The sequence below is a fragment of the Bradysia coprophila genome, unplaced genomic scaffold (genome assembly GCF_014529535.1).
Source record: "Bradysia coprophila strain Holo2 unplaced genomic scaffold, BU_Bcop_v1 contig_324, whole genome shotgun sequence".
In the NCBI taxonomy this organism is placed as follows: Eukaryota; Metazoa; Arthropoda; class Insecta; order Diptera; family Sciaridae; genus Bradysia; species Bradysia coprophila.
In genome coordinates, this window is record NW_023503584.1 from 4,401,198 (window position 1) to 4,416,150 (window position 14,953).

Genomic DNA, 14,953 nt, shown 5'->3' on the forward strand with positions numbered 1-14,953 from the left:
TATATACAGCTATATTGAGCTATATACAGGCATATAGAGCTATATAATAGCATATTCCTCTGTGAAATGTTTATTTACAGTGAAATATAGGTAAATATAGCGGTATATAGCTGTTTAAATAGGAATTTATGAAATTTGACTTCGTACGGGGCTGTCTATATTGCCTCCGGCAATTTAATTGTATATGATAACAAGGCAAAGAGTGGATAATGTAAGTGATTTAAAAGGAAGAATAGTTTTTCAGCAGAGAAGAAAATGAAGTAAGAGAAATGAAGAGTTTCACATTAAAGGCTTTTGATACGAATAGGTGTGTCGTACGGGTCGGCGTTAGCTATGTTTTTGTTTATAATGGATTTTCTTAAAAATTAAAAAGAATTTTTTGACGATTTACAATGAATTTGAGGATTTTTCTTATAAAAGATTTTCATGTGAGTGAGAATAGTATTTTTCGTTACGAGTGATGAAAAGTTGAACTCATCACGAGTCACAAACGACGATTTTTGTGCTTGAAAACTGAAATGAGACGAAACCACAACACCATTAACATAGAAATCACTCTCCATTTTCGGCCGGAGAGAGCGTCCGAGAAAGTACTTTCTTGGCCGCAAATACCTCTCTCTGAGAAGTACAGAAAAATTAAACTTTTCGATCGTAGAATGCGTGTCGAAATCCGTCGAATTTCAGTCTTCAAGCACAAAAAGATTTTTCCAATCCGTATATCCTTGCCATCCATGTCATCGGCAACGACGACAGTAATAAACGTCGATATATGACTGTTGAAATGAATTATCACATTTTTGTTTTATGTGGGATCTGATATTACTAGTCCCACAGATTCTGACAGCTGTTATATTGAATGCAGTTTTTGATTTTTTTTTCAATCGAAATTTTTGTCGCACATGTTAAACAGCCAGTTTACTGGTGTAAGAACCAAAAAACCATTCAATATCAAGACTATCTTTGTGGAACAGGAAATTATGTAGAATCTGTTGACAACAAAAATGTGATAATTCGTTAATTTTGTTAAGTGTAAAAGTATTGATGTGATAGATTTACTAACAAACACTATGACATAGTTCACAGTAATGAAGTAACAGATTCACTGATTTCGTTCCTGTTTTTGAAAGCTTCAGAATCTTGTCTCTCAAGAAATTCAGTAGTGGCGACCCAGTGCTCCAGAACTGTATCCTAAATTTAAATTTAAATATAATACAAACATATATCATTGATTCTAATGTTTTCTGTAATTGAAATTCATTTAATTTCATCTCAAATTGAATCCCACATCTTTTGCATATTTCAAATTTACGGAACAACAGATGCACAATTTACGGTAATTAAATCAACAATGACATGGAAAACGAAACATGAAAATAAATTTCATTTCAAATGGAAAACCTTTCATGTGTAAAGTGAAATGCATTGCATCTGTACTCAAGATTATTAGTTGCGGTGTTGTATCGATTTCAATCGTTTACTACAGAATATCCGTTGCATGTTCATTGTTGTTACACTAAACTTCAATTTTATTATTTTTTGTTACACGATGCAAATATTTGCAAAGTTCTATTGTGTGGTTACGAGCTGGTAAACAAATTGGCTTTATAATTGGCACGAGTCGAATTGATTTTGTACGAGAATTTTGATAAAAATTTGAAATTCTCAAAATTCACACGATTTTTTTTTAAAGAAACATTTATTCTAATAGTTTAATGCAGAAAAGCTGCGTGTCACATTAACGAATTATAAGAAAAATAAAATTGTCATGAAACGGAGCTCGATTAATGGAATTTCTTTGTTCTCATTATTCGCTAATTGACATACCCCGTTCCTGCATTTAACTATTCATGTGCCAATCACTCATAAAACCTTTATGTCTATTTTCTAACACTACAAACTGTATAATTGACGGTGAAGTCATTTCATGTTTCCCGACAGATCCCATGCAAATAGTATTTATTGTAAATCGTTACTATTTCAAATGTACGAATTGCATAATTTGGATTGCATGAATGGGAGCTAGTTTACTTGTTTCTGTTTAAGAGGTCGATTATTTGATTTTACCATAACTGATTTTAAGGATGCAGATAGCTCTTTTCAATTTACATCTTCAATGAAGATTCTTTATAGCAACGGTGAACAAATTTAGAGGTAAATTGAAGGTAAAATTCAATTAACCTGATTGCTAACAGATACTGTTGAGGAAAATTTTGTTCTACTTATTATTACAATTAGGTGGTATACATAACCTAGTCTAGCATTTAGATATATAGTGACTTAAAATTGTTATTCCATGCAGAACACAAAGCGGGCCCAAAAAAGATTACTTATTAAACGTTGATTTTAACTTTTTTTTTAATTAGGATGATTGCGATTTTCACTTATACACTGACAGAGCCTTTGGGAATTAAATTATTTATCCAAAAATTGCTTGCAATTCCCACATTTTTTCTTTCTTTCCTTGTTCATAGTTTTTAAACGTTTTTGAACTTTTCCTGATGTTTTACGAGTAGTTAATTAAAACGAGCCATCAGAACAGTCGGAGCTAGGGTAAAATTATTATGAAATGTGCACATCTTAGAAATTGCGTATAGCGCAATTATGAAGCCCCGTACGACGTTCTTTTCAAATGTAACATAAATTTCAAATAGCCCTAAAATTTTTATTTATTGAGTATAAATACTGCACCTATAGGCTTATCGGTCTGACGACCTAAATTTAAAAAAAAATGTAACAACATTATATTTGGTGTTCAAATGAAAAAAAAAATAGGAAAAACGGATGAAATTTACTCGAATTGTATGCAAGATACACATAGGGTCCTAGTAGCGGCCTTAGTCCAAGGACCCAAATTTAAAAATTTTTCAAAAACTTTCTATTCGGCCTTCGATTACCTTCCAAATGAAACAAAAATTACGAAAAACGGATGAAATTTACTCGAGTTATATGCAAGATACACATAGGGCCGAGTAGCCTTTCACTTCTAAGGCCCTACTTCACGGTCCACTCACCCGATTTTTAAAAACTTTTTTTTTCATGAATTGGTATCGACAATACCTATCGTTTGCCGTTTCATTTACATTTCCATCGTTTATTTTGCCGTAGACATCCCCAAAAGACCTTAATACACACCCGAATATGCCCATCTTCGAACTTACTCAAGATATCGACGTGACGGACAGACAAAATTTTTATTGCGGATTCGTTATCTATGAATATAGGCAAACACTTTGCACTTACCGTCTGCTTCGAATTCCATCAATTACACACGGCATCGTAATCCTATAAGCCCTTTGATCTTCGTACGGGGTTGGAAAGAAAAAAAAATTGGGAATTTCTTGGGAATTAATTCCCAAATATTAGGCTCTGTAAGTTGGCGTAGAATTTGAAAATTTTACATTGAATTTCCATGTCCTTTATATGGAGATATTTCTTATAGTTTTCTTGTTCCACGTCGACTTACTGTCGAAGAAAAATGGGACTTCGCAATTAAAATCAATTTCTCTTTATTAATTCGACATTTATAACCAATGTTAAGACGTTTGCGTATGTCTTATAAAGGTCGAATAAAGGTGGATATCGAATGTGGATTGAATAAATAGAATTGGAATGTATTTATAGAAAATGTGACTTCTTTCACCATATAACTGGGTCCCACCTGTTAGGTGGGTCAGATCCAATATCCATTAACTGTTTGTCTGAGCTTCTCAATAGTATTTTTATTGGCAATGATTTATTGATTTATTTCAATGAAATGTAATTTTGTATGTTGATGGCCACAAAAACGCATTTAGAACTACTCCCAGATGGTTGAACCGATACCACTCATTTTCGTTATGTTCTGAAAGAACAAGTTGAGACACTTCTGAGTTGATCACTAAGGCGGTGACACGCAGATGCTTTTTACTGAACAGACTCATTACAGATTGTTTGAAATGTCAACCTGATAAAAACTTCTTTTTTTTCATCAAGTTGACATTTAAAACAAACTGTAATGAATGTGTATCTATTTGTCAAAATGACACAAGTCTTCAATGAAACCTAAACTCGTGTGATTTGCGGCCCTCGCTTCGCTCTGGCCGCAAACTTCACACTCATTAATTTTTGTTCTATATATTCGGTATTCTGTTAGCAACATCAGCTTGTTCGGTAGACCAACGTAATCTATCTTAGAACCTCACTTCAGGAATTAATTCCATTCTCCACCAAACTTTTTTTTTTAAATCGGTTGAGAATTACTCCAGTTATCATGTTTACAAAGAGCTGAAAAGGCTTCTTTCGAGAACTACCACCAGATGGTTGAACCAATACCACCCATTTTCGAACTTGACCTGAGGATTTCAAAACTTCGTCGAATAAAAAAAAGTTTTTGAAAATCGGTTGAGATTTACTCAAGTTATCGTGTTAACAAATGGCACAAAATTTTAACATTTAACGTTTTTTCATCACATTTCCATACATTTTACATGCTACATGCGTCGAAAACCGTACTTTTCATGTTTTAAGCACTTCTTTCGACGCCCTCAGCATGTAAAATCCATTACATAACTCGGGATAAAGATGAAAGTCTCGTTTTCGTGTGTTTATTGACCTTGGCTTCGCCTCGGATCAACAAAATTCACACGAAAACTCTACTTTTCATCTTTTTATCCCTAGTCATGTAAAATACTATTTAATCATAGTGAACGTGTTATGTACGGTGTATTTTTTTTTGTAAAACCCATGACTTACAGTCAAGGGAATTATAAGTAAAATCTGCAATCACTCTATTTAGATAAGCGAGATCCGTTTGAAATCATTTTGAATTTGCGAAAATGCAGAGGATTTAATTTGTATTTTTATTCCTATAATAGAGAGTCTAGACTTTATTAGGCACAAACTCAATGAAGAGAAGATGCATCATTTCAACATATTATTCGACTTTCTCTTTTTACCTTTTCAAAAAAATTTGAATGTCCTGATGGGTGTTTGGAAAATTCATTTTTTATGTAGACTCGTTCTCCACATCCAAATATACAGTCTTGTCTTTTCATTTATGAGATGTGCAGTTTCTTTACTTCAGCTGAATTCAGCACTCGTGGTAATACCACGGTGGTAGGGTAAACAATCCGAAGACAAGGTACTAGATGCAAATAAATTTTGGAAAGCAAATTAATTACCGCTGCAATAATTTAGTCTAGTACTTCTTTTGATCTAAGTTTTTTCAACAGATTAACAAAATCTCTTACTGCAATTATTTTACAATATTTTTTAGCCTGAGTTGGTTCGTTAATTTAATGATTGTTGTCCATAAAACGTGCCATAGCCGACGTAAAGGAAAAATATATAGCTAGCTCTCTACTGTAACGAAAGCATCGGATGGACATAATTAAGTCTCGTAGAGAAAAACATTTCTGTGTTCATCTTTTTTTGATAATTCACTTTCCAGTTGAGTTTATGTTTTTCTGTGTTGGAAAAATTGCGATTTATTACGAACTTAATTCAGTTAATTTAAATGCCATAAGCAAAAACTTTTGTATTTATTTTTAGACGGGCTTAATTTAACGAAGCTTGATCGTTTTGTCTGAAATACTGTTTCCGGGAGTTGTATTGGTTATTATATTAATTCAGCACATTATTGCTCTGAAGTGGACATGTAAAGTTGGTAATATTGATTCTGGAGAAACTGTTAAGATAATTGTCTCGATGCCACTGTCGCAGATCTAATAACTTCTATGGATAGTATTTTCTGAAGTTCAAGAAATCATTGGGATAATTGGGATATGTTATGTCACTACACTACATACGACCACAAGATTAATTTCCTCGCTTTAACATCAAAATCGAGGTTTGAATTTTGTAAATCATTTTACGATTCAAAAAAGATTGCATCATCTCGCAAACGACTAGTCATTTGTTAGGGACAACGATGCCATAAATAAGAAAAATGACTGTGGTCAGTGGTCTCTTATAAGAGAATAAAACAAAGTGAAACTAAAGAAGTGAAAAATTTGAAAATCCCACACTAACCGATTACACTTGTAACAACTTCAATCGTATGACTTTTGGCGATGCTCATGCCGCATATAAAAGGTTTATTGTGTCCATTTGAAGAAAATGAATTTTCCAATTTGTATATAAAACAACCTGACATCCACATCACCATGTAAAACTCAAAATTTATCATAAAGTACGGCGCATCAATCGACTGAAGGAAACATGTATGCAGCAATGGCCTGAAACTTATGAAATTAAGTTAGTCACATTATAAGCACCATATCAACGATGCATCATATATGTTCTGCGAGAGGAAAAACGAACTCAAGCAACTAATGAAATTAAGTGCGCTACAGACACGTAGACACCATTATTCAAATTGATTAATTAATCAGACTATGATAAACGTCACGATATACAGTTGATACATTGATATATGCCATGTACTGTAGATAAAATTCTAAACGAAATTGTCGATACTGATGATATAAAGAGTTTAAAGGGAGCAAATTAGTTCTTGAATTGTCTCTACCTTTCTCTCTCGTGTTCTCTATTTGTCTTACTAGTATACTAGTATCTATAGACAAAAGTTCTCCTTTTTACTGTTATATTGTCACTGCAGAAAGATGATATTTCTTTTGTCTAGCCAAATCTAATAATGGCATAGATTAAATTATCTTCTTTTTCAAGTTGAATGCAAATGTTACACAACGACTGAAAAGTTATTTTGAAGCATATGAAAAAAAAGAAGGTTGAACTGTTGTCACTGCTACATTATACAACGTTCACAAGAAAAGGAACGACATAAACATCCAGAGACTTTCTCTTACACAAAATGCGAATAAATTGAAGAAAGGAAATGCTATACCTCTACCACTTCAAATCCAAAAGTGATAAATGTTATTGCTTTATATCCTTGTACATGCACATGAGAACCATAATATATGACATATAACCTACTCTCGTTGTTATTTATGCTTTGCGACATTTGAATCTCTATATTACCATTCTGTTCTTTCCTATCAAATCATTTTCATATGCTTGTGCACTTTTGATAATTTCTTTTTTATTCAACATGAAATGACATCGTTGTGAATAAAATGAATGTTTACTTTTGACGACAGGTCTTCGGATGATAGGTTTACTGGAGAAAAACTTTTCGTCTGACATTTTTGCTAACTGTTTTTTTTATTCAAAGTTTTCCATCAATTTAATTGAATTTTCACTATTTACCAGTAAGCATTTTGAGATGACGAACAAATACTGAATATGTACGTAACAAACAATGGATTTGACGTCCATAGGAAAATTTAGATGAGGTCACTCTAAAATTGTTTATTCATTTCATTACGTACATAATGAACGTATTGCACGGTTCGCTACTGATAATAAAGTTTTAATTTCGATGTTTACTTTTGACCTCGCCTTCGGCTTAACACAAGAAGCACTCCATAATTTTGCCTCGTACAACTTATGCAAACAACTTATTTATTTACAAACTTATTTAACTCTTTAGCTGACTTCGTTACTTAAACACAATATTAAAAAGTGGCGCGAATTTCCAAATTAATTTTTTAAAGTGAAATTTGTGTAAAGGTAAAGAACAAGGGCAACGCTTTCCAATTTGGCCAAAAAGAGGCCTCAGACGATTTCTGTTAAATCATCATATTATGAGTATAGTTCACTCACGAAAACCTGGTGTAATAGTCACAAACACGCAGGTGCTGTGGTAAAACCAGTCTAAGCACGTATAAGCAGCGTGCTTGAATGAGTGGTACAACTGGTTTAAACATCTGAAGCAAACCTCGACATCGAGTGGTAGATAAGCATAAAATAATCGTTCCGTACTCAAAAGAAAATCCTCAAATTCGTTGGTAATCCTAAAATAAAATATGGATTTGACGTCCATAGGAAAATTTAGATGAGGTCACTCTAAAATTGTTTATTCATTTCATTACGTACATAATGAACGTATTGCACGGTTCGCTACTGATAATAAAGTTTTAATTTCGATGTTTACTTTTGACCTCGCCTTCGGCTTAACACAAGAAGCACTCCATAATTTTGCCTCGTACAACTTATGCAAACAACTTATTTATTTACAAACTTATTTAACTCTTTAGCTGACTTCGTTACTTAAACACAATATTAAAAAGTGGCGCGAATTTCCAAATTAATTTTTTAAAGTGGAATTTGGGTAAAGGTAAAGAACAAGGGCAACGCTTTCCAATTTGGCCAAAAAGAGGCCTCAGACGATTTCTGTTAAATCATCATATTATGAGTATAGTTCACTCACGAAAACCTGGTGTAATAGTCACAAACACGCAGGTGCTGTGGTAAAACCAGTCTAAGCACGTATAAGCAGCGTGCTTGAATGAGTGGTACAACTGGTTTAAACATCTGAAGCAAACCTCGACATCGAGTGGTAGATAAGCATAAAATAATCGTTCCGTACTCAAAAGAAAATCCTCAAATTCGTTGGTAATCCTAAAATAAAATTCTCAAAATTTGAAGAAAATTCTTGAAAATCAAAGAAAGTTCTAAAAAATGTAACAAAAAAAAGGAATTCTTGAAAATGAGAAAAATCAAAGAAAACTGTTTGACGAATTTCTTTTAGAAAATCCTTTTACACTCAAAGTACACGATCCAGGTGCCCCTCGCTCGGCATAGGAATTTGGTTGACCTGTATATGGTGAACATATTATTTTCTACAAATTGTTTATATTTCTGTAAGCCTTGCAGTCGTAAACTTTCCTCCCGAAATACTCTGTGACAGCATGTCACTGTACAATATTTTTTGTCTAACAGTGCGACTGCGACGACGTATCAAGGCGTACCTTTTCAATATTATGTCTGACAACGACATTTTGATGCAACTATAAGTTAACCGAAACAAAGTTTCATATTTCACAGGAACCAATTCAGCTCAAACATTCGAAACCACTACTAAACATTCAAAATTGTAAACTTATTTTATTCATCACTAGAAATAATACGTCTGCCTTATTCACATACCACAGCACCACTTAGTTAAAGTTAGTTCGAGAGAGCGGTTTATTCATCAAATTTATTCAAATGGAATCATTTCATATTTCAACGTTTTGCATTGAACTATTATTGAATTTAGTCTAATGCGCTTATGGCTTGTTCCGTTTTAACAGAAACAATTTCAATTATTTTTCAGAGGAACTTCCGGCATTGATATAGATTTACGGCGAGTTGATATTGACCAATGTCCACAGAAACAAGTTCCCGGTATAACACAACCGTTGAACATATTTGCTGGTACAGATAAATGCAAGCAAAGAACAACTGAGGTAAGATTCGCATTTTATTTAAAGCTGGTAATAGTGTATTGTATGCTTGCTAAGAGGACCGAAAGTAAAGAAATGTCAATTCAAGGGGCGAAAGCGAAAGCTTTCGCCCCGCGAATTGACAGATTTACTTTCGGTCCTCTTAGCAAGCATACAAAATACTAGTGTCGTTGTGCGTGTGATATATTTCCGAATTTTCGTTCGTCGTATGTGCCCATCTACCCTAAATTATATCGATGGTTTTAACATAATACCTCGTGTGTATTGGACTATTTTAAACACTCTGAGCTTGTTCTCGGATGCTTTCGTTAGTGTTAACTTTTCTGCTCCATACGTCAACACCGGTAGGACACAAGTGTATACAGGTGTATAATATTTATTATCAATTAATTTCGATACATTTGATGTTTATAAAAAGATGATTCGAGGTTCGACCCTTTGCGGATTTAGACCAAGGCTCAGTAGATGAAACAGGCAGGAGCGGTTCATGTTTCGAAAGTCTAAAGACCTAAAGTCTCTCAGTTCCCAACTGATTATAACATTTTAAATGTTTCGGATCATATCTCTAGAACAACTATATCAATGTTCTACCATAACATTTAAAACTCTTCGTCAGTGGCATTTACTTCGCTTACTATTAATATAAACTCGACAGCTCCAATCGTCTTTTTTGTTGATTGTCCACTGTCCGCCACGATATATTTCACTGCATAATACGATTTGACGTTACTCAGTCTACTCGAATTAATGTTGAATAATATCTGTCTCTCAAAAAGAGAGACTGGTTGGTGTTGGAGACATCTAAAAAAAATATTTTTTCAATGCATAAGCCTTATGTATAGAAATGGTATAAACAGTTTCACATTCGAGGGTTATAGATTTCGTTTCTAGTGCAGTATTTACAAAGGTGAAAAAAGTTTTTGCAGTGTCTAATTTTTACCTATGTTAATGGGTTGATTATAACTTTAATATGAGACACATCCACATGAAAGTTTATATGTTGCTTTACTTCCACAAAGCACGAGAAAAAGAAATATTAATAGGATTTTCATATATATAAATAACTTGCTACGATATTTGTGCACCCTTAAACATTCGGCACGAAAAAAAAGAGAGGAAAAATCCATAATTGCAAAACTTTTTCATTGAATCTATGCTTGTGTTCTCATATACAATTTATACTCCCAATGCTAACATTCATTCGTATATATCTATTGCTGTAGTTATAAATTTACGTGCAAACGTTAATTCTGCACACAGAGTTTTGTGTACATTCTCTTTAATGAATTGGATTTCGGGTTAGCAGTGTGAAGCAATCTTTGGACTCGGCTTTCATCGTATGACATATTAACGTGTCACTGGAAATCTTTAAGAGAATAATCTAATGAATGTTATTCGTAGCCATCCTCTCTATCTTGATAGCTTAACAGGAAGATAGCACAAGTGTGTGTGTGTGCCTGTATTTCAGATCAACCATTTTCGTAACTAGAGACATAAAAGCCATTGCAAATATGTGTAGAGAAAACCGTTCAAATATTAACCATCCGTTGGGTCTGTGAATACTTAAAAACCAAACGCAAACGAACTCAATGTTATAACATTCAAGTTATGGCCGAGCAATTTATCACAGTCGAGCCATATATATACAGGCTGATTGTGATGGCATAATATGATGTATCTAGACTAACTTCTGCTGTATTTTATCCCAATTGACGAATGTTGTTCTCTCCTAATGAATTTGATTTTTCTATTTCGTTGGCAGTGTGAAGCGATCACTGGACTTGGCTTTCGTCGTGGTTCGTATAAATGTACATGCCGGAAAGGCTTCTACTTTCCGGATACGAATATTCCACAGAAATATTTCAACGGAAGCACATTGGAAGAAGAATATGAAAAATTAATGCTGGTAAGTTGAAAATTGTGTATGAATTTCTTGATTCGAATGTAATTTTGGTGGATGGGGAACCCAGTAAAATGTGTCATATCTTTTTTAGTTGAATGCGACGATAATTAGATTTTGTGATGTGTACTGATTAATTTATGTTTTACAGAAATTTATTGCATAAAAGCATAGAAAGGCGTGCGTGTTGGTTTGTGTGTTAAATTTTGACACGGCTGGATGCAATTTATTTCCTTGCACTGCAGTGAACAATGTCTCTACTGCATTATAAGTAATTGAATCATTTAAACTATCTCAAACCAAATATAATGGAATATTCAGTGCATACATACTCATACATGAATGTACATCACACTCAGCTAAATCTTTTGTCTTTGTGTTTCATCTCGGAAATTTGCTATGAATTTCGGATCATAAATTATTTTGGTTGCGGGTTGCAAAGTTACATTGAAAATCTTGCAAGTAACTTCAGTCTATTGAAAAATCAGTCATGCAGCACTGACATGCTGATATTCACCCGCAGATGAAATAAGTCAAGCGTCACTTTAAGGTGTATACCGGCGTCTCACATATGGAATGTGCGGGAAAGCAACGCGTTTAATTAAAATAGCTGGGTGCAAAAACGTTACCATCACTAATCAACGTTACAGCTACGGGCTGTTTTGTGCAGATAAATTTAACTGACCACTGTTAAATTTAACAACATTGAAGGGAATCTGGCTTATGTCAATGCAAGAAGAAGTACTATCATTGAAAGAATATTATTTCTACTCGACGTAACATTTCTCGCCATATACTTCATATGCCTCCGGTCCACAAAAAGTAAGTGAAACTATGACTCGCCGTCGACTCGCGATTAACTGTATACACGCTGTAAAACTATATTCGGCTGACATCATCTGTTATTGACTACAATGATAAAATGGCTAGTGCTCTTCTATATAGCAAAAAGTATGTGAAAACAAATGAAGTAAAAGATTGTTCATCACAAACGCTATGCGATACTTCAAACAAAAGAAGTAACAGATTCCATGTTTAGGCATCGATACGTCTGTCATTTGCCAACGTTTTAAAAAGTGAATCCATGGAAAAGCTATATAATCCATCAAGTTTGATGAGCCCTCTATTTGTAGTTGTCACACCCTAACAAATCGAAAATTATGTTGTTCCAAATGAAATTAAACCAAACTTTGAATGACATTTAATTTTCTTCAATTTCAACAAATTCCCTTTCTATCTACGCAGCAAAAATATGCTATTCGCATTCAACGATACACACGTCTTTCGATATACATTCTTTCTAGCATCAGCACATAGTTACGAAAAAAAAATCATTAAAACCAACAATCAAATGTCCTTCGCCGTGATGGGTTTTTCTCTATATTATATATATTTGGCATAGAGTGGAGGAGGCTTTGATGCGAAAGCTTTCTCTTTCTGTATAAACTGAACTAATTGCTTTGGGAATTGAAACGGCAATCCATATTCTCAGGACAATTATACTTAAGTTGAAATAAAAAAATTTTTTACCATAAAACTATTATTAATGCAAAATGATACATCATAAACATTCATAAAAAGAGGCAAAAGGACTCAATGAGACTGTGATTTTTCATGGGTTTATGTGTTCGTACCTTTTTTTTCTTCTCCCGTACGTTTCCACAGCGCTATAATATCGGTTCTATTCACATTGAGGTGTATTAGATAAACACCGAAGCGACGTGCTTTTTTTTATTGAAATGGAAATTGATATGGTTTTATTTGGATGGGTAGGTAGGCAGACATATAGAAATCTACCTTTATTCATTTGTCAGATGTTTTTATTACATTTTTGATGGAGTATTTAGGATACACTCGTATATATGGCTGTATATGCGTCATATTAGTATATGGTTAGATAGTCGTAACGATTTTACGTTTGTCCTTCGTTGTTTTGCCAGAACATAAGGTAGCACTAACGGGTGTTATTATCATTTATGTGGGTAGACTGGTACTATACATATATGTATACAGATATTTATATGTGTTGCTATAAAGGTTGACTCGGAAAAATGTTCATCTTTTAAGGGACTAATGAAGAAAAATTTCGTTTCAACATAAAATATTTATTTGGGATCTTCTCAACCGTTTTTTTTTTATATTTGGATATCTTGAGCGCGTTTCATAGGTTTCTGTAAGTGGCAAATTAATCACTTCGCATTTTTATGATGTGCCAAAATTGTTGTGAAATTTCGTTTCATGTGGAACGGATATTTTTTCTTCCTCAGGATCTGTTATTTTATAATTTTTTTTTTCACTTCATATAATTTATTCGTTTGTTTAAATATTTCTACACGTCGAAAATTCCATTTGATGAATATGATTCGGCTATATTTAAAGTTGAAGGTGACATAGAAAAATGGTTCATTTTATTATGAAATTGATTACCACACTTCATGTTTGTGTTAAATGGTTGTCTACCGTTACTGAAAATCTGTCACCTTCTATCACCTGTATTTTAATTTAAAATGAATGAGTTGCGTAATATTGAATTTTTTGATCTTATTTTCCGGCGCAAACACACTAAATGCACTGATTTTCTCATTTTACAGAACGAACCATCCACCTATAGTAATCCAAATTCATATCATTGTTTACCGTGTGCTGAAGGATGTGATGCCTGTAAGGACGCATCGCCTTGTGTGGCTGCACTAAATTGGCCAATGCGAACCAGCATTTTGGTGTTGGCCTGTGCTGTTATCGGTTTCCTTCCACCAGCCGCATATTTTACGTTCCGGTATCAGCAAGTTAAGGTAAGAATTTTAGAAGAAGCTTAGCTAGACAATAGAAAACTGTGATAGTTTATAGTCAAGATTATTCAGTGTCAGCGGCAGCCTGGGACCATTTTTGAAAAGAAATATTTTCCTTGATATTTTTCTAAATTTTCACTTATTTTCCGAATTTTTCCACATTTTTCCAAAATATTTCTTTTTAGAAAATCAAGGAAAATGTTGGAAAATTAAGTGTAATGTTGGAAAATTTAGGAAATTTTTGAAAAATAGTTAAAATAAAACCAAATGCTGTAGTCCCTGACACTGTCAGCAGACTACAATATTCCATTCGATTCTTAGTCTCAATTGGCTTTCTAGTTCCATGAAATAGTCATTTACGTCACAAGGACAAAGGTCCGAAAGTACTTTTCCGTGTGACGTATTGAGTTTTTTATGCTTGCTATGGGAACCGAAAGTGAAAAAATGTCAATTTTGAGGGGCGAAAGTAAACAACAAAAATAGCAGTGTTTTTTGCTTTTTGTCGTGTCCTTTAGTGTGACAACTTTGTGCTGTTTGGAGTTTACAAGAACTCTTCGAAGTGCGAAGTTCGAGTGGTTGTAACAGGATGCGAATTCGAGTTTCTCATTTAAGTGTTCTTGCAACCTTCGGGTGGCAAGTAAAAGACTGTTTTGTTGACTGTTTCGTTGAACGGATTATTGGTTCATAAGGGTAGTCGTCCGTCCCGAGTTTCGTGTATGTACATACAGCCCGCTGCCAACCTTGTAGCGCTAAAAAACCATCGGTTCTAATTTATCGAACTTATGCTATTGAAAGTTTACTTTCGCCCCTCAAAATTGACAATTTTTCACTTTCGGTTCCCATAGCAAGCATAAAAAACTCAATACGTCACACGGAAAAGTACTTTCGGACCTTTGTCCTTGTGACGTAAATTACTATTTTTGAGGGTTATGAATGTGAATAGAATATAGAATAAGTATAACGTGGGTGGGACG

General features: G+C 33.8%; 1 protein-coding gene across 1 annotated transcript in view; it reads left to right on the top strand.

Annotated features, from left to right (window-relative positions):
• LOC119079603 overlaps positions 1-14,953 on the top strand; it is a 118,804-nt gene that overhangs the window by 63,679 nt on the left and 40,172 nt on the right. Inside the window, exons 7-9 of the mRNA XM_037187594.1 lie at positions 9,161-9,293; positions 11,053-11,196; positions 13,782-13,982. Coding sequence (XP_037043489.1) covers positions 9,161-9,293; positions 11,053-11,196; positions 13,782-13,982 — 478 coding nt within the window. The remainder of the gene's footprint in view (positions 1-9,160; positions 9,294-11,052; positions 11,197-13,781; positions 13,983-14,953) is intronic.